At 44.8% G+C, this 27,162-nt stretch overlaps 1 protein-coding gene and 1 non-coding gene across 2 annotated transcripts; one reads left to right on the forward strand and one right to left on the reverse strand.

Annotated features, from left to right (window-relative positions):
- Positions 1-622: 622 nt before the first annotated feature.
- On the reverse strand, positions 623-27,162 carry LOC129482264 (small ubiquitin-related modifier 2). The gene is made up of 2 exons (XM_055277797.2): positions 27,124-27,162; positions 623-1,195 (listed from the first exon to the last, which is right to left on the reverse strand). The coding sequence occupies exons 1-2, from the start codon at positions 27,145-27,147 to the stop codon at positions 806-808; spliced, it is 414 nt and encodes a 137-aa protein (XP_055133772.2). The 5' UTR covers positions 27,148-27,162; the 3' UTR covers positions 623-805.
- Positions 24,949-25,018, forward strand: LOC129483776 (small nucleolar RNA SNORD77). The gene has a single exon (XR_008658272.1). It is a non-coding gene; the product is annotated as a small nucleolar RNA SNORD77 (small nucleolar RNA).

The following is a 27,162-nucleotide window of genomic DNA, read 5'->3' on the forward strand; positions in this document are numbered from 1 at the left end:
CCCCGCCTACAGTTTCTTCTGCATAAATGAATACATGGCTTTTACAGTTGTTTATTTACAATTCTTTCTCGAGACTCTAGGCATCTGGTGCTACTCCTCCACCTTCCTTCTGCTGAAGTCCACTTACTTTCCAGGCAGATTTCTTGAACAGGATCTAAGGCAAAGCTTCTCAGGAGTTCTTTTTTTTTTTTTTTTTTTTTTTAAACAAGAAGTTTATTTAAACAACAAGACGCTTGACTTGAAGGGAAAACTATCTAGAATTCTTTTTTGTTTTAGAGTAATTTATCCCTACTTAAAGACAGATTGCCCTACATGTAACAGCTACGTACAAAAAAGTTATAAAATTGTCCTTGGTTTTACAATGATAAATGAAAAACATTAAAATTCTCCAATTGAACAAGGTATGCAAGGATTTTTATGTTGTTGTGTTTTTTTTTTTTTGTTAAAACAGTGAGAGCAAAATAACTTACTGGAATATAAAGATAAGAGCTGAATGAGCATGCCACTAATGGAGAAAGGGGGTATTTTGACAGAATCAGTATTTTTCCCCATCCCGTCTCCACTTGATGTCAATCAAAACATACCATTGGCTGTTTAGTTAAAAAAAAAAAATGCAATATGCTTGTGCACATATACCAGTTACTTTATGTACAATAAAGGAATGGGGAAGGGGGAAATGAAAGAATAGAGAAAACTATACGGTAGTAGTCAGGATGTGGTGGAACCAAATTGCAGTTTTCTAATTGAGAATGTAATCTTGGTCTTTAAAGAACAGAGTTCTGGAGTAAAGAAGCAGGTTCCCTTTTCAGTAGACACCTCCCGTCTGCTGTTGGAACACATCAATTGTATCTTCATCCTCCATTTCCAACTGTGCAGGTGTGTCTGTTTCATTGATTGGTTGCCCGTCGAATCGGAATCTGATCTGCCTCATTGACAATCCCTGTCGTTCACAATAGGCTTTCATTAGTTTACTAAGTGGTGTATGCCTCTTAATCTTAAACTGCACCACAGAACCATCCTGCCCCGCCACCTTCAAATTAATATGATCGTTGTTCTCAGTCTTGACTCCTTCCTTGGGCTTTTCGTCGGCCATGGCGAGCGCCGGAGTCTCCTCAGCTGCCGCTTCACAAAAGAGGTACCAGGTCCGCACCAAACGAGCACCGCTTCTCAGGAGTTCTTGCATGTTTGTGTCATACTTAGATTAGAGAAAATATGTTCATTTGACCCATTGTTGCAAGTGCTGCTATATCCCAAATCACAGCCTCTTCTCTACCCCACAGGATGCCTGCATTAATTCTTAACCCTTTGCACTTCCCAGGCATAACTCAGACTTCAGCCACTGTGCCTCTCAAAGACGAAGAAACACATATTCTACTATGTGATCCCAGTAAAATTCGTTTTATTAGTGTGAGGTGAGGGGCATGTACCCCTTAGGATGAGGTTGGGGTGGAGGCAATGACTCAGTGACTCAGTTCAGCAATAGCTTTTTCTAAAACCTTGAATCTCTCTTTTTTTTTTCAATCTCTTCAATGTCTTTTGCAGGCTGCGGATAGGTAGTGAATGAAGATTGAAAACTGGTTTTCTTTTTTTTTTCTTTTTTTTTTTTTTTTTTGAGATGGAGTCTTGCTCTGTCACCAGGCTGGAGTGCAGTGACACTATCTTGGCTCACTGCAATCTCTGCCTCCTGGGTTCAAGTGATTCTCCTACCTCAGCCTCCCAAGTAGCTGGAATTACAGGCGCGTACCACCACATCCAGCTCATTTTTGTATTTTTAGTAGAGATGGAGTTTTACCATATTGGCCAGGATGGTCTCAATCCCCTGACCTCATGATCCGCCCTCCTCGGCCTCCCAAAGTGCTGGGATTACAGGCGTGAGCCAGCGCGCCCGGCATGAAAATTGGTTTTCTATAATCTCCTTTTGCAAATCCTGTGTTGGTGGACTTGCCCGTAACTTTGAAGTGTGACCTTATTGTTTTGGTGTCTCAGCCAAACTTGAGACGAGTGAGGTTCCTTTATTTTTATTTTATTTTTTTTTTTTTGAGACAGAGTCTCGCTCTGTCGCCCAGGCTGGAGTGCAGTGGCGCGATCTCGGCTCACTGCAAGCTCCGCCTCCCGGGTTCACGCCATTCTCCTGCCTCAGCCTCTCTGAGTAGCTGGGACTACAGGCGCCCGCCACCACGCCCGGCTAATTTTTTGTATTTTTAGTAGAGACGGGTTTTCACCGTGGTCTCGATCTCCTGACCTCGTGATCCACCCACCTCGGCCTCCCAAAGTGCTGGGATTACAAGCGTGAGCCACCGCGCCCGGCCTCTAAGGTTCCTTTAAATATCCTATGTATGATATATCTCTGGAAGCACACATAAGGAACAGGAAATATTGGTTACCTTTGGTGGGGAATTTGTTGGCTCAGGGCAGCAATGAGAGTGAGAATTTTTCACATATATACTTTTTTGAACCATTTTAATTTAAAACAATATGGTATGTAGTATCAATTCAAAAATTTAAATTAATGTACCTCCTAAATATATTATAGTCATACAATGGAACACTTGGCAAATCTTAAAAAGAATGAGCTATATATCCCGATGTACAAAAATCTCAAAGAAGCTGGTGTGGTGGTGTGTACCTATATAGTCCCAGCTACTTGGGAGGCTGAGACTGGAGGATTGCTTGAACCCAGGAGTTTGAGTCCAGCCTAGGCAAGATAGCAAGACCCCCCCCCACCCCCACCCTACAACTACCTCTAGGGAAAAAAAATAATAAAAAGAAAAATCTCAAATATCTTAAACTTGAATCTCATTTCTTAACCACAGAAAAGGCTTTTTTTTTTTTTTTTTTTTGAGACAGAGTTTCGCTGTTATCACCCAGGCTGGAGTGCAATGGTGCCATCTCGGCTCACTGCAACCACTGCCTCCCAGGTTCAAGCAATTCTCCTACCTCAGCCACCTGAGTAGCTAGGATTACAAGCACCTGCCACCATGCCTGGCTAATTTGTATATTTTTAGTAGAGACGGGGTTTCACCATGTTGGCCAGGCTGATCTCGAACTCCTGACCTCAAATGATCTGCCCGCCTCGGCTTCCCAAAGTGCTGGGATTACAGGTGTGAGCCACCGTGCCCAGCCAGGAAAGGCTTGTATTTCTTGTACATGGGCATGTGTAGTGCAAGATGGACAACTTTTCAGGGCAGCTGTTTCTGCATCTGGTGACTCAGGGATCCAGGCTGTTTCCATTTTGTGGCTTCACCATCTAAATGCATGGCTTTCACAATTGCTGCAGCAGGGCAAGAGAGAGCTGGAGAGTCATAAAATGGCACTACATGCTTTGGCCCAAGAGTGCCCAATATCATTTCTGTTCATAGCCCTTGAGCCAGAACTAGTCTCATGCTCTCAGCCTCACCGCAAAGCAGGACAGGAAATGTTGTCATCCTTTATGCCCAGAAAAAAAGGAAATGAAATGAGGTTCAATATCATATGGCATCATGTCTGCCACAAAGACACAAACAAGTAACAAGAGGAAGGATCCTGAGGATCTAATATCAGGAGATTTACTTTATACTATTTACTCTATTTCTTTCTCTTTTTTTATACAACAAAAAGTGAGTATGTATACATACTCGTTCACTGTATTGTTTTGAATTTTTTAATCATTGGTTTGTGTATACCTTTTCAATGAAAGACTGTAATTTTTGCAATGGATGCTAAGATTAGTGGGTAAAAGTTTTATGAGGAACAGGATATAGTCTCAAAATATCTCCCCACAAGATACTTATTGGCTGGGCATGGTGGTTCATGCCTATAATCCCAGAGTTTTGGGAGGCTGAGGCCAAGTTGGGAGGATTACTTGAGGCCAGGAGTTGGAGATCAGCCAGGGTAACATAGCAAGACCTGTCTCTACAAAAATAAAATATTTAGCCAGGCCTGGTGGCGTGTCTGTAGTTCTTGTTACTCAGGAGGATGAGGTGGGAGGATCACTGGAGCCCAGAAATTTGAGGCTGCAGTGAGTTATGATTGCGCCACTGCACTTCAGCCTGGGCAACAGAGTGAGACCTTGTCTCTAAAAAAAGAAAAAAGAAAAGATACTTATTAACTAAAAATGGACAAAGAATAACTTTAAAGTGGAAAACTGGCAGACACCACCTTGACCTAAAAATAAAAATTAACATCACCAGTAGTCAGTAATGTGACAAATAAATATCATGTGCCTCCTGATTTAATAAACCAGCTGATTTTTTTTTTTTTTTTTGAGACGGAGTCTCGCTCTGTCACCCCGGCTGGAGTTCAGTGGCGCGATCTCGGCTCACTGCAGGCTCCGCCCCCTGGGGTTCACGCCATTCTCCTGCCTCAGCCTCCCGCGTAGCTGGGACTACAGGCGCCTGCCACCGCGCCCGGCTAATTTTTTGTATTTTTAGTAGAGACGGGGTTTCACCGTGTTAGCCAGGATGGTCTCGATCTCCTGACCTCGTGATCCGCCCGCCTCGGCCTCCCAAAGTGCTGGGATTACAGGCTTGAGCCACCGCGCCCAGCCAAACCAGCTGATTTTTAAACACATCATCAGTTTTAGAATATTCCTGCCAAAAATGTATAGCCTGAATCTAATTATGAGGGGAAAAAACAGATAAACCTAAAACAAGAACCTCATACAAAATATCTGGCCTGTATTCTTCAAGTGACAAAGGATCGTGGGAGGAAAAGTCAGACTGAGGAATTATTCCAGATTAAAAGAAACTAAAGAGACTTCTCGACTAAGTGCAGTGTGTGATCCTGGATTGGATCCTGAACCAGAAAAATAATTTTTCTTTCTTGTTTTTGAGACAGAGTCTTGCTCTGTTGCCCAGGCTGGAGTGCAGTGATGCTATCTCGGCTCACTGCAACCTCTGCCTCCCGGGTTCAAGTGATTCTCCTGCCTCAGCCTCCTGAGTAGCTGGGACTACAAGTGTGCACCACCATGCCTGGCTAAGTTTTGTATTTTTAGTAGAGACTGGGTTTCACCATGTTGGCCAGGCTGGTCTCGAACTCTTGACCTCAGATGATCTGTCCACCTCGGCCTCCCAAAGTGCTGAGATTACAGGCGTGAGTCACCATGCCTGACCTTAGAAAAATAATTTTTCTCTTTGCTGTGGAAAACATTATCAAGACAGTGGAGGATATCTGAATAAGGTCTCTGGGTTAGGTAATATTATTATATCAATGTTATTATTTTTATTTTATAATTGTGCTATTGTTATACAAGAGAATACAATATTCTTGTTTTAGGAAACACATACGTAAGTATTTAGAGATACAATTTCATCCTGTTTGCAATTTATTCGCAAATGGTTCTGGAAAAATAATTTCATATATCATACATATATTTGTGTGTGTATATATGTCTGCATGCATATATATTATGTGTGTGTGTGTGTGTGTATATATATATATATAGAGAGAGAAATGATAAAGCAAATGTGGTAAAATGCTAACATTTTGAGAATCTGAATAAACGTTACATGGGGCCGGGTGTGGTGGCTCATGCCTGTAATCCCAGCACTTTGGGAGGCCGAGGCACGCAGATCACAAGGTCAGAAGTTCATAGACCAGCCTGGCCAACATGGTGAAATCCTGTCTCTACTAAAAATACAAAAATTAGTCAGGTGTGGTGGCACACACCTGTAATCCCAGCTACTTGGGAGGCTGAGGCAGGAGAATTGCTTGAACCTGGGAGACTGAGGTTGCAGTGAGCCACGATTGCGCCACTGCACTCCAGCCTGGGCGACAACGCAAGACTCCGTCTTGGAAAAAAAAAAAAAAGAAAATGATAAAGCAAATGTGGTAAAATGTTAACATTTTGAGAATCTGAATAAAGGGTATATGGGGCTAGGTGCCGTGGCTCACACCTGTAATCCCAGCAGTTTGGGAGGCCACGGCGGGCGGATCATTTTAGGCCAGGAGTTTGAGACCAGCCTGGCCAACATGGTGAAAGCCCGTCTCTACAAAAAAAAAAAAAAGAACGGGCTGGGCACTGTGGCTCACGCCTGTAATCCCAGCACTTTGGGAGGCTGAGGCGGGCAGATCACGAGGTCAGGAGTTCAAGACCAGCCTGGCCAATATGGTGAAATCCTGTCTCTACTAAAAATACAAAATTTAGCATGGTGTGGTGGCACATGCCTGTAGTCCCAGCTACTCAGGAGGCTGAGGGAGAAGAATCGCTTGAACCCGGGAGGTAGAGGTTGCAGTGAGCTGAGATTGCGCCACTGCACTCCAGCCTGGGCAACAGAGTGAGACTCTGTCTCAAACAAAACAAAACAACAACAACAAAAACACACAAAAATTATCTGGGCATGGTGGCAGGTGCCTGTAATCCCAGCTACTCAGGGGGCTGAAGCAGGAGAATTGCTTGAGCCTGGGAGACGGAAGATGCAGTAAGGCGAGATCGTACTGCTGCACTCCAGCCTGGGTTACAGAGTGAGACTCTGTCTCAAAAAAAAAAAAAAAAAAAAAAAAAGTACGTGGGATGTCTTTGACCTTTCCTGAAATCATTTTGTAAGTCTGAAATTATTTCAAATAAAAAGTTGTAATAAGTCTAGGTGCAGTGGCTCACACCTGTAATCCCAGTACTTTGGGAGGCCAAGGTGGGAGGATGGCTTGAGCCCAGGAGTTTGAGACCAGCCTGGGCAACATAGTAAGACTCTGTCTCTACAAAAATTTAAAAAATAGCCACCCATGGTGGCACATGTCTGTAGTCCCAGCTACTTGAGAGGCTGAGGCAGGAGGACCACTTGAGCCCAGGAGGATCACTCTTGCCACTATATTCCAGCCTGGGTAACAGAGCAAGATCCTATCTCCAGAAAAAAAAAAAAGTTGTCATAAATGACTAGTAATTAACTACACTTACTAAATTTGTGAACTTTTGCATGAGATGTAGTGCTTGTTAGTAAATTCTATTTGTAATAGAATTAAGGTCCAGAGTAATTATTTTTCACATAATATCTCACAGAATTATTGTGAGGAACAAATGTAAATATGTATGAATACAGTCTATAAACCATTATTTGAATGCATTATTTTCACTATTATTGTTATTATTATTATTATCATCATCACCATTTTAGTTAAAGTGGGTAATTCTCATTGGGGAGTAATAGGTGCTGGTGTCAGAAAGTAACAAGAACAATATATGGAACAAGATATTGAATGCCAGGCTAGGGCACTTGAATTTTGCCTTCTGGAATACTGAAAAGTCATTGCTTACCAAAATGGCTGGGGAGAAAGTTGAATTCTTTTTCCTTTTTAACACAGACTGCTCATCTGCAAGAAAGTTTAAGTTTTTTTGTTTGTTTGTTTTTTGTTTTTGTTTTTAGACAGGCTCTTGCTCTGTCACCCAGGCTGGAATGCAGTGGCTTGATCTCGGCTCCTTGCAACCTCTGCCTCCCAGTCTCAAGCCATCCTCCCACTTCAGCCTCCCAAGTAGCTGGAACTATAGGCACACACCACCACACCTGGCTAAGTTTTGTATTTTTTGTAGAGATGGGGTCTCGCCATGTTGTCCAGGCTGGTCTCGAACTCCTGAGCTCAAGCAATCTGCCCACCTCAGCCTCCCAAAATGCTGGGATTACAGGTGTGAGCCACCATGCCCAGTGGTGAATTCTTAACAGTTCTAAAAGGTATCCATAGAGATCAGATGATGGTTCAACCTCCTCATTTTGCAGTTAAGCTGATGGATTTGGCAGATGAAGCATGTGAATTAGAGTCTTGTGGATGAAGCTGTGCAGATTCAAAGATTGAGAGGGCAGAAAAAGAAAAACAAGGAGATAAGAAATGTCACATCACCAGGACCAATTACATAATTAGGAGGGCCCAGTGCAAAATGAAAATGCAGGGCCCAGGCCAGACGCGGTGGCTGACGCCTGTAATCCCAGCACTTTGGGAGGCTGAGGCGGGTGGATCACCTGAGGTCGGGAGTTTGAGACCAGCCTGACCAACATGGAGAAACCCCATCTCTACTAAAAAATACCAAATTAGCTGGGCATGGTGGTGCATGCCTGTAATCCCAGCTACTTGGGAGGCTGAGGCAGGAGAATCACTTGAACCCGGGAGGCAGAGGTTGCGGTGAGCCAGGATTGTGCCATTGCACTCCAGCCTGGGCGACAGAGTGAAACCCCATCTCAAAAAAAAAAAAAAAAGAAAAGAAAAAAGAAAATGCAGGGCTCCTTGTTCGTAAGTTATTAAGAATTTCAAGGCCGGGCGTGGTGGCTCACGCTTGTAATCCCAGCACTTTGGGAGGCCGAGGCGGGCGGATCATGAGGTCAGGAGATCGAGACCATGGTGAAACCCCGTCTCTACTAAAAATACAAAAAAAAAAAAATTAGCCGGGCGTGGTGGCGGGCGCCTGTAGTCCCAGCTACTCAGAGAGGCTGAGGCAGGAGAATGGTGTGAACCCGGGGGGCGGAGCTTGCAGTGAGCCGAGATTGCGCCACTGCACTCCAGCCTGGGGGACAGAGCGAGACTCCGTCTCAAAAAAAAAAAAAAAAAAAAAAAAAAAAAGAATTTCAGAGATATACCTAATGTAAATGACGAGTTAATGGGTGCAGCACACCAACATGGCACATGTATACATATGTAACAAACTTGCACATTGTGCACATGTACCCTAGAACTTAAAGTATAATGAAAAATATATATATTTATAAAAAAAAAATTTCAAAACCATGAAAGCAGAACATTAAACCAAGTGTGGGGCCCTACTAAGTGTGGGTCTGGTGTGACAGCACAGGTTGCACACCCATGAAGCTGGTCCTAAACGTCATAACACACCAAATAAATACACATTCAGTAATTCATCCAAGGTCAGTTAAGGTCCTACTAGTGAGGTGCTTTCAGTTAAAAGGGACAGAAACCATGATTCAAACTGACTTCAATCATAAGGAAATGCAGACCAGCAGAAGGTTGGTTTTTAAAAATTATTATTATTTCAGACAGCCACCTGCCTTGGCCTCCCAAAGTGCTGAGATCACAGGTGTGAACCACCATGCCACACCGAGCCTCGGATTACACTTTTATTTATTTATTTATTTATTTATTTATTTATTTATTTATATTTATCTTTTTTTGAGATGGAGTCTCACTCTTGTTGCCCAGGCTGGAGTACAGTGGTACAATCTCTGCTCACTGCAACCTCCACCTCCTGGGTTCAAGCCATTCACATGCCTCAGCCTCCGGAGTAGCTGGGATTACAGGCATGCACCACCACGCTCAGCTGATTTTTGTATTTTTAGTGGAGACAAGGTTTCACCATGTTGGCTAGGCTGGTCTCAAACTCCTGACCTTAAGTGATCCCCCCACCTCAGCCTCCCAAAGTGCCGGGATTACAGGCATGAGCCACTGCTCCTGGCCTTTAAAGTATTATTATTATTTTTGAAATGGAGTCTTGCTCTGTCACCCAGGCTGAAGTGCAGTGGCCCAATCTCTGCTCACTGCAACCTCCATCTCCTGGGTTCAAGTGATTCTACTGCCTCAGCCTCCCAAGTAGTTGGGAACTATGCACCACCATACCCAACTAATTTTTGTATTTTTAAAAATTATTATTTTATTATTTCGAGATGGGGTCTTGCTCTGTTGCCCAGGCTGTAGTGCAGTGGCACGAACATGGCTCACTGCAGCCTCCATCTCCTGGGCTCAAGCGATCCTCCTTCCCTGGCCTCCCACAGTGCTAGGATTACAATGTGAGCCACCATGCCCAGCCAGAAGCTTGTTCTTTAGGCAGAGTATGATCACTGGCACTCCATGTCACCAAAGGCCCAGCTTCTATCAGACAAGTCTCAGTGCTGTCCTCAGTGTATGGGATTTATCATCCAGCCTGACAACATCCAACATGAGTAATGATCTAACTCTTCCTGTTCTCTTTGGCAGGAACAAGGATGACTTTCCCAGGAGCCTCTTGCATCTCATTAGCTAGAATTGGGTCCCATGTCCATGGCAGGAGGAATGTGGAACCATGATTGGATTAGGCCATCAGGATGCCCTTCTTGTGGCTCAGGTGGGGGCATCTTGCCCTGAAGCACAGGGCTGTGTGGGGGAGAGTGGACACCTATGCAAAGTCAGGGCTCTGGTGGGAAAGGGGAGAGGGAGGGTGGGCCACAGTGTCCGACACACTGTTATTTCCACATTGCTGGTGCAAAGGCAGGGTGGTTAGCAATGCCATGCTGTGTGACAGCTGCTTGGTTAGTGGAAGGATGAAGTGCAGGGCAGGGAGCAGTGGGACGGGGCTGGAGGGCTTGGCAGGGGCTTGATCAGGTGTTTCACAGTAGGCAGTTGGGCTTCATCCGAGAGGCCAGTAGTGTTACACAGTATAATCGTAGGTGGTTCACAGAAGAATATTTTTATGTCGATAGGTGTATGTTTATTCTTATGTGTATTTTAAAAATAGTGAGCAGAACACAAAAAGCACTAGTCATAAAGAAAAAGATTGGTAATTTGTGGGCCGGGCGCGGTGGCTCAAGCCTGTAATCCCAGCACTTTGGGAGGCCGAGGCGGGCGGATCACGAGGTCAGGAGATCGAGACCATCCTGGCTAACACGGTGAAACCCTGTCTCTACTAAAAATACAAAAAATTAGCCGGGCGTGTTGGCGGGCGCCTGTAGTCCCAGCTCCTCGGGAGGCTGAGGCAGGAGAATGGCCTGAACCTGGGAGGCGGAGCTTGCAGTGAGCCGAGATCGCGCCACTGCACTCCAGCCTGGGTGACACAGCAAGACTCCGTCTCAAAAAAAAAAAAAAAAAAAAAGAAAAAGATTGGTAATTTGAATTTATTAAAATGAAGAACTAATCAAAAGACACCATTAAGAGGGAAAAAAGGCAAACCATAGAGAGGGAAACTATATTTGCAATCCACATGTTCAACTTCGAGCCCTTGTCAAGAATACATGCAGGCTGGTGGCTCATGCCTATAATCCCAGCACTTTGGGAGGCTGAGGCAGAAGGATCACTTGAGCCCAGGAGTTGAAGATCAGCCTGGGCAACATAGGGGGACCCTCATTTCTCCAAAAACAATTTTTTGTTGTTTTGTTTTGTTTTGAGACAGAGTCTTGCTCTGTCGCCCAGGCTGGAGTGCAGTGGTGCAGTCTCGGCTCACTGCAACCTCTGCCTCCCAGGTTCAAGCGATTCTCCTGCCTCAGCCTGCCAAGTAGCTGGGGCTACAACCGCCCGCCACCACGCCCGGCTAATTTTTGTATTTTTAGTAGAGATGGGGTTTCACCAAGTTGGCCAGGCTGGTCTCGAACTCCTGACCTCAGATGATGTGTACACCTTGGCCTCCCAAAGTCCTGCTATTACAGGCATGAGCCACTGTGCCCAGTCCAAAACATTTTTAAAAAGTACCTGGGTGTGGTGGCAGGCACCTGTAGTTCCAGCTACTCGTGAGGCTGATGTGGGAGGATCACTTGAGCCCAGGAGGTCAAGGTTGCCACGAGCTATGATTGCACCACCACACTCTAGCCTAAGCAACTGAATGAGATTCTATCTTAAAAAACAACAACAACAACAAAAAACATACATACACATACACACCCACACATTTGTGTGGGAGATGGGAGAAGACATTGTGTGTAATTTGTGGCAAGTCCTAGCAGGGTCACTGGGGTTCTGGAGCAAGCCCATGCCATCTGGAGAATCACCCTTGGAAAAATACATACATACACCACAATACTACAAATCAATAAGGAAAAAAACAGACAACTAAATTAAGGGCAAGAAGCATGAACAAGCACTTCACAGAAAACATGAACAAGCGCTTCACATCCAATTGACTGATAAACATAAAAAATCTTTCAACCTCATTAGTCATTAGGGAAATACAAACTAAAACCACAATGAGATACCACTTTACACTAATGAGAATGACTAAAATGAAAATAACCGATGATATCAAGTGTTATTGAGGATACCAAACAACTGGAATGCTCATTCAGTGTTCTGGAGGAGGTAAATTGGTATAGTCATCTTGGAAAACTATTTGGCAGTGTCTAGTAAAACTAAACAAACATAATCTACGACCCAGCAATTTAACTCCTAGGTGTTTACATCCAGAAATGCATACATGTGTATAATAAAAGACACCAACAAGAATGTTTATAGCAGCACTATTCATAACAGATACAACCTGGAAACAGCCTAAATGTCCATCACTGGTAGATGGAATAAACAGATTGGGATGTGATTATACAATGGACTACTATATATCAATGAGAAAAGTAAACTATTGCTACATGTAATACGACGGATGAATTTCACAAACATAATGTTGAGGGAAAGAAACCAAACATAAAATAATACACATGGTAGAATTCATTTCATTTATACGAAAAGCTCAAAAGCAGGTAAACAATATACTCGTGTTCATAGCAGTATTATTTATACTAACCAAAAGGTGGAAGTAACCCGTGTCCATTGATGAATGTATGGATAAACAAAATGTGGCATATAGATGCAGTGGAATTTTTTATTATTATTATTTTTTTAGAGACATAGTTTTGCTCTTGTTTCCCAGGCTGGAGTGCAATGGCGCCATCTCGGCTCACTGCAACCTCTATCTCCTGGGTTTAAACCATTCTCCTGCCTCACCTTCCTAAATAGTGGGGATTACAGGCATGCGCCACCACACCAGGCTAATTTTGTATTTTTAGTAGAGATGGGGTTTCACCATGTTGGCCAGGCTGGTCTCAAACTCCTGACCTCAAGTGATTCACCCACCTGAAGCTCCCAAAGTGCTGGGATTTCAGGCATGAGCCACTGTGCCCAGCAAGATGCAGTGGAATATTAGTTGGCCTTGAAAAGGACGGAAATCCTGTCACAGCTGAAACTTAAGGATATTAGGCTATGTAAAATAAGCCAGGCACAGAAAGATGCATACTGTGTGATTCCACTTATATGAAGTACTTTGAACAGTCAGATTTATAGACACAGAAAGTAGAATGGTAGGCCGGGCGTGGTGGCTCACACCTGTAATCCCAGCACTTTGGGAAGCCAAGGCGGGTGGATCATGAGGTCAGGATTTTGAGACCAGCCTGGCCAACAAAGTGAAACCCTGTCTGTACTAAAAATACAAAGATTAGCTGGGCATGGTGGCGGGCACCTGTAGTCCCAGCTACTCGGGAGGCTGAGGCAGGAGAATCACTTGAACCCGGGAGGCGGAGGTCACAGCGAGCCGAGATTACACCACTGCACTCCAGCCTGGGCGACAGAACGAGACACTCTCTCAAAAAAAAAAAAAGGAAAGGAAAAAAAAAGAAAGTAGAACGGTAGTTAGTAAAGGCTTGGGAAAAGAGAATGGGGATTTGTTTAATGGGTACAGAGTTTTAGTTTTGCAAGATGAAGAGTTTTGGAGATTAGTTGCACAACAATGTGAATGTATTTAACACTGCTGCACTGCACACTTAAAAATGGCTCACATGGTAAGTTTTATATTATGTGTATTTGACCACAGTTAAAAATTTAAAAAGCAGGTAAATGAGTCTATGGTGATAGAAGAAGGATAGTGGTTACCTTGGGAAGAGAGATTGACTGAGAAGAGGAATAAATGGGGGTTCTGTGATGCAGATAATTTCTGCTTTTTGAGCTGGGTGAGTTCACCAAATTGTATACTTAGGATTTATGTCCCTTCGTGTCTGTATGTCATTGTGAGACACATGGTGATGTGTTGCCCAGATCATCTTCAAGAAGGGACCTGCTGCCTAGCTGCAGAGAGAGGGCAGCAGACAATACCAGCTTTCAGTTCCTTCAGAGCCTGCTTCAGCTGCAGGACTGCCTCACCTGAGATCATGCCCTTCCTGGGGTAGCCCACATCTGGTGACTGAGCAAGGCAGAGGTATAAAGGTCCAGCCATTTAGACTTGATGCTGGAAAGCCCTGATGAGCACTTCTCATTCTAGAGCGACCTGCTGATCGGCTGAGCTTGGTCGAGCCTGCAGCACAGGTTGACTTTCCCTCTGCCCAGTCCTGCTTTCTCTTCCTTCCTTTCACAGGTATGGATCCTTAATAAACATTTTGCGTCCTAAACTCTATCTCAGCATCTCCTTCTTGAGAATCTGGTCTTCCACAGTTGCTACCAAAGTAGATGAGAAAGGAGATGGTAAGATGGGGTTTGGAACTGGTTCACCACCCATTAGTGGAGGTGGGCAGAGCACAGACAAATGGGAGCAAATTGGGAGAATGTACCAGTAGAACTGGATACTCTAAGGGCACAATGTGCCACGTACTTGAGATGTATGGAGGGAGTAGTAGCTATGAGGATGATGGAATTGGTGGCTATTGCCAAGCTCCATGGATGTGCTACAGGATAATAAACAACTTAGGTCCAGTAACATGCAATTAAAATCCAGGTTATGGGGCCAGATGCAATGGCTTATGCCTGTAATTCCAGCACTTTGGGAGGCCAAGGTGGGTGGATCGCCTAAGGTCAGGAGTTTTGAGACCAGCCTGGCCAACATGGCAAAACCCCATCTCTGCTAAAAATACAAAAATTAGTCAGGCGTGGTGGCACATAACTGTAGCCCCAGCTACTTGGGAGGCTGAAGCAGGAGAATTGCTTGAATTCGGGAGGCAAAGGTTACAGTGAGCTGAGATCGTGCCACTGCACTTCAGCCTGGGCAACAGAGCAAGACCATCCCCCCCCCCAAAAAAAAAATCCAGGTTATGAAAAGGAAAAGGCCTCTTTGGTTTATACAAATAAGTCAACATCTCTTGCAGTGAAAGGGTGGAGAAAAGCAAGGACAAAGCCTAGGACTTAATAATCTAAACAACTGGCCAGGCATGGTGGCCCGCACCTGTAATCCCAGCACTTTGGGAGGCTGAGGTGGGCGGATCACCAGGTCAAGAGTTCAAGACCAGCCTGGCTAACATAGTGAAATCCCGTCTGTACTAAAAATACAAAAAATTAGCCAGGCATGGTGGCGTGCGCCTGTAATCCCAGCTACTCAGGAGGCTGAGGCAGGAGAATCACTTGAACCCAGGAGGCAGAGGTTGCAGCGAACGGAGATCGTGCCACTGCACTCCGGCCTGGGGGACAGTGCAAGACTCTATCTAAAAAAAAAAAAAAAAATAATAATAATCTGAGCAACTGACTTCAAAGACAGTTAAATGTCCAAATAAGGCACATCTCTTATGCTAAAGTCAAAGTCCTGGTTGGAAAAGCTTGGGACCCTGACACATGGAATGATGATATCAGAATGGATGCTCCTAAAGATTTTTTTTTTTTGAGACGGAGTCTCGCTCTGTCTCCCAGGCTGGAGTGCAGTGGTGTGATGTTGACTCACTGCAGCCTCTGCCTCCAGGATTCAAGCGACTCTCCTGCTACAGCCTCCCCAGTAGCTGGGACTAGTCATGCGCCACCATGCCCAGCTAGTTTTTTTTGTATTTTTAGTAGAGACGTGGTTTCGCCATGTTGGCCAGGTTGGTCTTGAACTCCTGACCATACGTGATCCACTCGCCTCGGCCTCTCCTGAAGATTTTGACTCTACAAATTCCTCTGAATCTTCTGAGCCTACAGAATTGGCCCACTCCTCCCTATTAAGAGTTACCACTCTCTCCCTGCTCAGAGACAATGCAGTGCCTTTCTCCACAAAGCAACAGATCCCCCTCAGAATCTGCCCCCACATCCCCTCCTAGCCTATACTAGGTTAGCTGCAGCATAACCCAGCTGGAGAGGTGCTGGGTATGATGGGGTGAAAAGGGACTATATGCCACAGAAATAGCAAGACCTAGCCAGCATGTATTGGCAGGAGCCAGGGAGATACATGTGGAACTGGATTCTGAGAGTGCTTGATGGAGGAGAAGGAATATAAAATTGGATAGGGAAGAGTTTATTGACTTGGGAATCCCTCTTTGTTTCTTTTCGTTTCTTTTTGAGATGGAGTCTTACCCTGTCAGGCTGGAGTGCAATGGTGCAATCTCAGTTCACTGCAACCTCTGCCTCCCGGGTTCAAACGATTTTCCTGCCTCAGCCTCTCAAGTAGCTGGGATTACAAGCACCTGCCACCATGCCCAGATAATTTTTGTATTTTTAGTAGAGACGGGATTTCACCATGTTGGCCAGGCTGGTCTCGAACTCCTGACCTTGTGATCCGCCCGCCTCGGCCTCCCAAAGTGCCAGGATTTCAGGTGTGAGCCATTGCGCCCAGCGGGAATCTCTCTTTCAAAATACAAGATTTAACAGCCTGGCAAGGACAGTAGGAGATGGTACAATCTCACTACCAGGATGGATCCTAGAAGCATGGAAAAAGTGATGACCCATGCCAAAGAAAGCTTAAATGCCGGCATTGCTATGGCAGATAGTGATGGTAGAATTAAAAAGACTCAGGGAAATGGGTGTGCCAGAATGGATAGACTATAGGTAACCAGAAGATCTGCTAGCTAATTATGCCCCATGAGAAGGCCCAGAGAACACGTTTTCATCTGTTTTCTGTTGCTCTCACTGCATACCACAGACTGGGTAGTTTACAAGAAGTTTACTGAGCTCATAGTTCTGGAGGCTGGGAAGCCCAAGAGCCTGACGTCAGGATCTGTAAGATCCTTCTTGCTGTGTCATAACATGGCAGAGAACATCACATGGTGAGAGTGCAACCAGAAAGATTCTGGTTACTCTTGCTTGCTTTTATAACAAAGCCATTCCCATGATAGAGCTTGCTTTTATAACAAAAAAGCAAAAAAACAAAGGTTGTTTTTATTACAAAGCCATTCCCGTGATAACAAACCTACTCCCATGATAATGACATTACTCCGTTCTAGAGGGGAGAACTCTCATTACTCCATATATTCATTCATGAGGGCAGAGCTGACATTAATCCATTTATGAGGGCAGAACAATTAAGTTTCTAACACACATATTTTTAGGGGCCACATTCAAACCATAACAACACACTATTTATCAAGGCCGTAAAGAATTTGCTGCCCGGCATGGTGGCTCACACCTGTAATCCTAGCACTTTGGAAGGCCGAGGTGGGTGGATCACTTGAGGTCAGGAGTTTGAGACCAGCCTGGCCAACATGGTGAAACCCTGTCTCTCCAAAAAAATACAAAAATTAGGCCGGGTGTGGTGGCTTACGCCTATAATCCCAGCACTTTGGGAGGCCAAGGTGGGTGGATCACTTGAGGTCAAGAGTTCGAGACCAGCCTGGCCAACATGGTGAAACCCCGTCTCTACTAAAAAATACAAAAATTGGCCGGGCGCAGTGGCTCATGCCTGTAATCCCAGCACTTTGAGAGGCTGAGGTGGGCAGATCACAAGGGCAGGAGATGGAGACCATCCTGGCTAACACGGTGAAACCCCATCTCTACTAAAAAAAAACACGAAAAATTAGCCAGGCGTGGTGGCAGGCACCTGTAGTCCCAGCTACTCCGGAGGCTGAGGCAGGAGAATGGCGTGAACCCAGGAGGTGGAGCTTGTAGTGAGCCGAGATTGCGCCACTGCACTCCAGCCTGGGCGACAGAGCGAGACTCTATCTCAGGAAAAAAAAAAAAAAAAGGGCTGGGTTTGGTGGCTCATGCCTGTAATCCCAGCACTTTGGGAGGCCAAGGCAGGTAAATCATTTGAGGTCAGGAGTTCGAGATTAGCCTGACCAACATGGTGAAACCCCATCTCTACTAAAAATACAAAAATTAGCTGGGTGTGGTGGTGCATGCCTGTAATCTCAGCTACTTGAGAGGTTGAGGCAGGAGAATCACTTGAACCCAGGAGGCAGAGGTTGCAGTGAGCCAAAATTTTGCCATTGCACTACAGCCTGGGCCACAGAGCGACACTTTGTCTCAAAAAAAAAAAAAAGTATATATATATATATATATACATATACACACACACACACACACACACACAAATTAGCTGGGTGTGGTGGCAGGTGCCTGTAATCCCAGCTACTCGAGAGGCTGAGGTTCGAGAATCGCCTGAACCTGGGAGGCAGAGGTTGCAGTGAGCCAAGATCGTGCCACAGCACTCCAGCCTGGGTGACAGAGCAAGACTCTGACTCAAAAAAAAAAAAAAAGAAAAAAAAAGAAAGAATTTGCTGGTGAGAGGCTCACCAGAATCTCTAAACAGGTAAGCACTCGTTCTCCTCTGTAGGCTAGGACTGATAATAGAAGAGACTAGTACAGAACTTGACTTACTGATAGCAATGAGGATAACTGGACACTGAAACAAACAAACAAAGACCAGATGGCAGTGCTTAACTTCCGGAAGCTAGGCAATGGCAATTATCATCATGGCTGGTGAGGTTTGAGTGGCAGCCAGGAGGACCTGGCCAACAGAGAGTTATGGAGATGACTAATAGAGCAAAATGTCCCTAGGGGCAAATTAGATGGGCAGTTGTTAAGGGTACTACTCAGCTTGTACTAGCAGAAGAAATTAAGGAAAGATGACTAGAAGACTGCAGGCCATCGCCCAAGAAAAATTCATAATCCCTTTCCTCGTGTCCAGACTAGAGCCAGCTTTAGACTTGGAATCCCATGATTAAAGAGGTGGCTGGGTCCCTAGAGGAAGGACCCTCAATACTATAACAAGAATATGTGATAATTATCCCCTCAGTTCTTTCTCAAAGAGACCAATGGCCATTTATTTGGGTAACTGTGCACCTGGGAAAGAAAAATACCTAGACATATCAAGGTCTGTTGGATGTAGGGTCTGTGTTGACAGTGATGCTGGAAGCCTGAAGCACCATCATAACCTCTCCTTGTTAGAGTGCGGGAAGCACATGGGGCCAGGTTGTAAGTGAAATCCTGTCTTGGGCCTGGCTTACAGTGCAGCCATTGGGTCCTTGGAGCCACTCAGTGGTCATTTCCCAGTCTTTGAGTTCATAACCAGGATTGGTTTACTCCTGGGGGACAACAAAGAAAAGTGTTGAGAGTAGGTACAGCAGAAATTAGTTCCATCCTTAGGATATAAAGGATACAGGGATGGTGGTTTCTATCACATATCTGTTTAATTCACCATTCTTGACCTTATAGAAACCAGATGATCCTGGAAGGTGACTGTAGACTGCCATGAGTTCAACCAAGTACTATAGCCCCAATTACAGCCATTAGGTAAGATGTAGTATCTTTGCTACAGCAGATTACTTTGGCCTCAGGAACATATTATACAACCACTGAATTGGCAAATGTGTTCTTTTCTATCCTAATCAGAAAAAAGTTTGCATTTACATGGAATGGGCAACAATATACATGTGAGGTTTTCCTCCCAGGGCTATGTCTTCCACTGTATGTCAAATACAGTCTGAAGAGATTTGGACTATCTCAACCTTGTCCAACCCATAGCTTGCAGGCTGCACATGGCCCAGGAGAGCTTTGAAACTTTCTTAAAACATTATAATTTTTTTTTTTTTTTTTTTTTGAGTCTTGCTCTGTCATCCAGGCTGGAGTGCAGTAGTGTAATCTCAGCTCACCACAACTTCTGCCTCCCGGCTTCAAGCGATTCTCCTGCCTCCCGGCTTCAAGCGATTCTCCTGCCTCAGCCTCCTGAGTAGCTGGGATTACAGGCGCCGTCACCATGCCCAGCTAATTTCTGTATTTTTAGTAGAGACGGGGTTTTGCAATGTTGGCCAGGCCAGTCTCAAACTCCTGACCTCAAGTGATCTGCTCACTTTGGCCTCCCAAAGTGCTGGGATTACAGGCGTGAGCCACTGTGCCTAGCCTTTTTTGTGATTTATTTTTTGGCTCATCAGCTATCGTTCGTGTCAGTGTATTTTATGTGTGGCCCAAGACAATTCTTCTTCCAATGTGGTCCAGGGAAGCCAAAAGATTGTATACCCCTGAACTATCTGGACATACTTTAGAGTTTCATGCTGATCTATTGCACTGACGACAGTATGTTAATAAGCCAGATGAACAAGAGATGGATAATACACTGAAGGCCTTGGTAAATAAGACAGGCACTTCAGAGGGCGCTCTGTAAAGATTCAGGGACCTTCTACATCTATAAATTTTTTTTTTTTTTTGAGACAGTCTCACTCTGTTCCCCAGGCTGGAGTGTAGTGGTGCAATCTCGGCTCACTGCAAGCTCCCCCTCCCAGGTTCACGCCATTCTCCTGCCTCAGCCTCTTGAGTAACTGGGACTACAGGCACCCGCCACCACGCCTGGCTATTTTTTTGTATTTTTAGTAGAGACAGGGTTTCACTGTGTTAGCCAGGATGGTCTCAATCTCCTGACCTCATGATCCGCCCACTTTAGCCTCCCAAAGTGCTGGGATTACAGGTGTGAGCCACCATGCCAGGCAAAATTTTTATTTTTTTATTTTTTTGAGACGGAGTCTTGCTCTGTTGCCCAGGCTGGAGAGTACAGTGGCATGATCTTGCTCACTGCAACCTCTGCCTCCCAGCTCCTGCTTTAGCCTCCTGCCTCAGCCTCCTCCTTACAGGCACCCATCACCACGCCCAGCTAATGTCAATATTTTTAGTAGAGATGGGGGTTTTGCTGTGTTGGCCAGGCTGGTCTCAAACTCCTGACCTCAGGTGATCTGCTCACCTCGGCCTCCCAAAGTGCTGAGCTAACAGGCATGAGCCATTGCGCCAAGCCCCAACATCCCTAAAATTTTTAGGAGCACAGTTGTCAGGGGCATGTTGGGATATCCTCTTCAAAGTAAAAGACAAATTATTGCATTTTATGCCTTCTCCCACAAAAAAGGAAGTACAACACCTGGTGGATCACTTCAGATTCTAGAGTCAGCATATTCTACACCTAAGGACACTGCTGTAGTCTATATACTAGGTGTCACGAAAGACTGGAAGCTTTGAGCAAGGCCTAAAGCGGGCCCAGGGCATGACAGAGCTTTGCAGTAGATACAGGCTACAGTGTAAACAGTCCTACTCCTAGGACAATACAATTCAGCATATCCTATGGTGCTGCAGATTATCAGAAGTGGGAGAAGATGCTGTGTATAATTTGTGTCAAGCTTTGGAAGTGGCCTTGGGGCTCTGGAGCAAGACCCTGCCATCTGCAGTGAAGATTTAAACACTCTGTTGAAAAACAACTCTGGGCCAGGCGCGGTGGCTCACGCCTGTAATCCCAGCACTCTGGGAGGCCGAGGTGGGTGGATCACTTGAGGTCAGGAGTTCGAGACCAGCCTGGCCAACATGGTGAAACCCCGTCTGTACTAAAAATATAAAAATTAGCAGGGTGTGGTGGTGTGCACCTGTGCTCCAAGCCACTCAGGAGACTGAGGCAGGAGAATCACTTGAACCCGGGAGGCAGAGGTTGCAGTGAGCTGAGATCGTGCCGCTGCACTGTAGGCTGTGTGACAGAGCGAGACTCTGTCTCGAAAACAAAACACCACAAAAAAGCAACTCTGGTATGCTACTGGGCCTTAGTAGAAACAAAATGGTGGATCATGACCAAATGACTATGCAGCTGGAATTTCCCATTATGGTTTGAGTCCTCTCAGAACAGCCAATTCATAAGGTCAGCAGTGCACAGCAACACTGCATCATAATAGTGATGTGATATGGGCCAGGTGTGGTGGCTCATGCCTGTAATCCCAGCAATTTGGGAGGCTGAGTGGGCGGATCACTTGAAGTCAGGAGTTTGAGACCAGACTGGCCAACATGATGAAACCCTTCCTCTACTAAAAATACAAAAAGTACCTGGGTGTGGTGGTGCGTGCTTATAATCCCAGCTACTTGGGATGCTGAGGCGGGAGGATCAGGTAAAGGATGCAGTGAGCCAAGAGGATACCACTGCACTCCAGCCTGTTAAGACAGAGCGAGACTCTGTCTCAATAAACAACAACAACAAAACAAAAAAGAAAACAAAACGAAACCAAACCATTGATGCGATATGTCTAGTATCAGTCACAAGTAGGACCAGAGGACCTGGGAAAGCTGCATGAGCAGGTAGCCCGGACTCCCATGGTAGAGCCAATTACTCTCCCTCAATTCACGCCTTCGACTTTATGAGGAGTCTTATATGAAGGAGCTGAAAGAGGAGAAAAAAGCCTGTGCTTTTTTACAGTAGGTCAGCTTAGTATACAGGTGCAGGAAACAAGTGGGCAATGGACAGCATTACTCTGAGATAGTCTTGAAAGACAATGATGAAGGGGAATTCTCCCAGGAGCAGAACATTGGGAGATCCACTTTGGCGATCCACCTTGTGTTGAAAGAAAAGTGACCTTAAACTAGAATATACATATATAGACTAATGGGCAGTAGCAAATGTCCTGCTTAATTTTATTTTACTTTATTTATTTATTATTTTGAGACGGAGTCTCGTTCTTGTTGCCCAGGCTGGAGTGCAATGGTGCAATCTCGGCTTACTGCAACCTCTGCCTCCCGGGTTCAAGCGATTCTCCTGCCTCAGCCTCCAGAGTAGCTGGGATTACAGGCACGCGCCACCATGCCCTGCTAATTTTTGTATTTTTAGTAGAGATGGGGTTTCATCATGTTGGCCAGGCTGCTCTCGAACTCCTGACCTCAGGCGATCCACCCACCTCAGCCTCCCAAAGTGTTGGGATTACAGGGATGAGCCACCACGCTCAGCACCCAGTGCTCCTTTCTTCCTAGAAATACATCAAATCATTCTTTCTGGGAGCTGACAATTATTTTGTATTGAAGTATGTATACAGGTACATGTAACTACAAGTTGTTGCCCATGCTGGAGTGCAGTGGCTCGATCTCGGTTCACTGCAACCTCCACCTCCCGGGCTCAAGTGATCCTCTCACCTAAGCCTCCTGAGTAGCTGCGACTACAGGCATGTACCACCACACCCAGCTAATTTTTGTATTTTTTGTAGAGATGGGGTTTTGAATGCAGGCTGGTCTCAAACTCCTGGGCTCAGTGATCTGCCTGCTTTGGCCTTGCAAAATGCTGGGATTACAGGTGTGAACCACCCTGCCCAGCCTAGAAATTCTAATCGTGCATGTGCAGCTTTGTTTTATGTTTATTTCCCCATTGGGTTAGTAGTTAAAACAATATTTTTTCCTTTTCTTTTTATTTTGAAATAATGTTAAACTTACAGAAAAATTGCAAGACAAGGGCAAAAAAATTTTTTTTGCCTTGAGCCATTTAAGAGTATGTTGCCAACAACATGCCCCGTTGCCCACGAGAATACTTTACTGTGCGTATTTCTTACAGACAGCAACATTTCCTTACATAAGTATAATACAACCATCCAAACTAGGACATTGACAATGACGTTTTACTACATTTCCATCAATATACTCCATTCAAGTTTCACCAATTGTCCCAATAATGTCCTTGCAAAAGAATCCAACCCAAGATCAAAACTCTGCTTTTGGTTTTCATCCCTCTTTAGTCTTCTTTAGTCTGGAACAATTCCTCAGTCTTTCCTTTACTTTCACGACCACTTTTGAAGATAACAGGCCAGTTATTTTATAGAATGTCCCTTGATCTGCGTTTGTCTGATGTATCCTCTTGTCTAGATTCAACATGGTGAAGATATTTAGATCAAATGAAAACCATGGGCTGGGTGCGGTGGCTCACGCCTGTAATCCCAGCACTTTGGGAGGCCAAGGTGGGCAGATTGCTTGAGGTCAGGAGTTCGAGACCAGCCTGGCCAACATGGTGAAATCCCGTCTCTACTAAAAATACAAAAATTAGCCGGGTGTGGTGGCGCGTGCCTGTATTCCCAGCTATTCAGGAGGCTGAGGTAGGAGAATTGCTTGATCCCAGGAGGCGGAGATTGCAGTGAGCTGAGATTGCACCGCTGTACTCCAGCCTGGGTGACAGCCAGACTCTGTCTCCAAAAAAAAAAGAAAAGAAAAAAATAAAACCAGGAATCCACCCCTAATACCTTCAATTCCAGTCTAATGCCACAGGGTTTATTCTAGTTTCCTCATTACTATATTTATTCTTTCATTTTAAATAGAAGCTTCACTCCCATTATTCTCAAAATATTTATTTATTTGATCAATCTCTTGTCCTGCCCCTCCATGAACCATTTCCTTACCTGGCTTGGATTCTGACATTCTCAGCTGGGCAGCTAGAGTCACTACCCCTACTTTCCTATAGAAACTCTCCTCATGCTTGGGCTCCAGCACCCCATTCTTACCACTACCAGTCCCCCTCTCCATACCACGGACTCCCTCTTCATTCCATTTGGGCTTTCATACTCTCAGCCCAGTTGTGAAATGGGACTTTTTACAACCAAAAGATTAAGAATGTACACTATAAATTGTGACTCTGATGAAATCAGCCACGTCTTCATATAGGCATGAGGACCAAATTAACTATATTCTGAACTTAGTTGGGGTTCTAAAAGGACATGCTGGCCATGCATGGTGGGTCACACCTGTAGTCCCAGCACTTTGGAAGACTGAGGTGGGCGGATCACTTGAGCCCAGGAGTTCGAGACCAGCCTGGGACAACATAGCAAAACGCTGTCTCTATAGAAAATACAAAAAATTAGCCAGGCATGGTGGCATATACCTGTCCCAGCTACTTGGAAGGCTGAGGTAGGAAGATCGCTTGAGCCAGGGAGGTTGAGGCTATGGTGAAGCAAGATTGCGCCACTGTACTCGAGGCCAGGCGACAGAGTAAGACTCTGCCTCAAAAATATAAATATAAATATAAATAAATGAATAAATAAAAGTACCTGCTATGTTTTAATATTTAATCTGCTTGGAACTTATTTTTGTATGATATAAAATGGAGGTCCAATTATTTTCCTGATAGATATCATCATCATTTATTATATAATCCATCCATTTCCCACTGAATTAAAATTGCACTGTTCACATTTTATATTCTTAAAAACAGATAGCTATTCCTGGATTCTCTTTTCTATTCCACTGGTTTATTTGTCTATGCCCAGGCCAATATTATATTGATGCTATTGTCGTATCTTTATAGTGTCTTCTGAGATCTAGTAAGCCAAGTGCACCCTTAGTGTACTTCTTTCTACATTTATTGGCTATTTACAAGTACTTTATTCTTTCCAAATAAATTGTCAGATAATTTAATCCAATTAAAAAGAAACCTGTTGGATACTATGACAGTTGAGTCATTCAGCAGATTGAGTCATGAAGAGATGTATACCATCTCTCTGATGTATCTGGGGTGGTTGGGAAAAAAAAACTGTTGGGATTATATTGGAATTTTTTTCTTTTTTTTCCTTTGCCCCAGCTGCTGGGATATAATAGGAATTTTATGAATTTTATATATATTTGTAGAGTTGTCCTTTTTGTGATAGTGTCTTGATATTCAAGAAAGAAACAATGAAGGTCATACAATGCCTGCTCATTATTCAGATCTTGATTCATTTATTTCCCCAACATAGATATTTGAGCACCTACTATAGGCTAGACACTGTTCTAGATCCTGGGGATTCAACTGGGAACAAAACAAAGTTTCTGCTTTTTCAAAAAAGCAGAAACTTTAGTAGTAGGAGACAGGTAATAAATATAAATACACACACACATATATATGTAAATAACTATGTAATACGTCAGATGGTATTAAATACTATGGCAAAAAATGAATCCAACTAAAGGGGATATAGTGTGCTGGGAGGAGGGCTGTTTTTTTATTTAGTGCAAAAGATGATGTGGTGATATTTGACATAGATATGAAGGACATGAAGGAGTCATCTGTGCATTCCAGGTGGGGGAGACAGCAAACGCAGAGGTGGGAGTGTGCTTGGTGGGTTATGCTGGCAGAGGAAGAGCAGGCAGCCCGGTGTGGCTGCAGCAGGGTGAGCAGCTGGGAGAGGGGCAGGAAGTGGAGACAGAAAGGTTGCTGGGAGGCGCCATACCGAGTACAGCCATGGAGACCACTGTGAGTACTGTGGCTAAATAACTCAGGGAGAAGGGAAATTACCCTGAATTTTGAGCAGAGGAGTGACATGATCTGATGATCTTAACAAATCATTCTGGTGGACAGGAGTGGAAGCAGGGAGACCAGTTAGGACTCTGGCTTTGTCTTGCCTGAGATGGGGGTGGCTGGGAGGAGGGTGGGGGTGTGGGGGGGTGAGAGATGGGGATTCTGATCTGCCTGGCTCACGTGCCATTGCAGGCCACCAGAGGGCACTACACATACGTCCTTGGTGAGGCTGAGCTGTGACAGCCAGTCCTTCCCTCACCCTCCCCAAATGACAGGTTGTGATACCTCCTTATGCAATAACCACCCTACCTGCTTTGCTACTAGAATTTAGATTCTGGTCCAGACTATGACATGCCCATACTCAAAAGATGAACCGTGGTAGTACAAGCACCATCTGAGTCTCCGCGATTGCAGTCATCTAATGTCAGTCTTCCTTTGTTTCCAGGACCCTCCTATCTCTCCATCAACCTCTCCTGTACACTTACCTGCATCAACCAGTGCATTAATGTAGCTGGGAAAACAGGTTTGCTGAATGTGACTGGGAGTTCCTTTCTTTGCCATTATTTCTTATGGGAACACTGCCTTTTAAAACCTATAGTGCTGAATGAAAAGAGTGTTTTTAGACCAGGCGCAGTGGCTCATGCCTGCAATCCCAGCACTTTGGGAGGCTGAGGCTAGTGGATTGCTTGAGCCCAGGAGTTTGAGACAAGTCTAAGAAACATAGCAAGAGGCTGTCTCTACAAAAATTAGCCGGGCATGGTGGTGTGCATCTATAGTCCTAGCTACTCAGGAAGCTGAAATGGGAGGATCACTTGAGCCCAGGAGGTTGGGGTTGCAGTGAGCCAAGATTGCACCACTGCGCTCCAGCCTAAGTAACAGAGCGAGACCCTGTCTCTACAAAAGTACAAAAATTATCCAGGCATGATGGCGGGTGCCTGTAATCCCAAATACTCTGGAGGCTGAGGTGGGAGAATCGCTTGAACCCGGGAGGTGGAGGTTGCAGTGAGCCAAGATCACACCATTGCACTCCGGCCTGGGCGACAGAGTGAGACTCCATCTCAAAAAAAAAAAAGAAAAAAAAGATACCCACATGTGGTTAGTGTGTGCTGTATTGGACAGGGCAGGTTTACAGTGTATGGAAGAATGTCTTATCATCTCCCTAGTATTCATGCTTCTCTTTCTTTCATCATAGAACTCCTCCTCCAAGTTTAACAATGCACATAAATATCCAGCTTGAGACACCATTTACCAACCTCTCTCAGTTAGGTGTGGCCATGTGTTTGTTTTCTATTGCAGTGTGACAAATGACTACAGACTTAGCAGCTTAAAACAACACCTACTTTAGGCCGGGCGCGGTGGCTCATGCTTGTAATCCCAGC

The sequence above is a fragment of the Symphalangus syndactylus genome, chromosome 5, assembly GCF_028878055.3.
Source record: "Symphalangus syndactylus isolate Jambi chromosome 5, NHGRI_mSymSyn1-v2.1_pri, whole genome shotgun sequence".
NCBI lineage: Eukaryota > Metazoa > Chordata > Mammalia > Primates > Hylobatidae > Symphalangus > Symphalangus syndactylus.

Excerpts from the sequence above, each read along its gene's own strand:
- LOC129482264 (XM_055277797.2), bottom strand. The coding sequence starts at position 27,147 with ATGAGCCACCGCGCCCGGCCTAAA. Across the intron at positions 1,196-27,123 it reads GCCACCGCGCCCGGCCTAAA|TATGACACAAACATGCAAGA; the intron begins GTAGGTGTTGTT and ends CTCTAATCTAAG.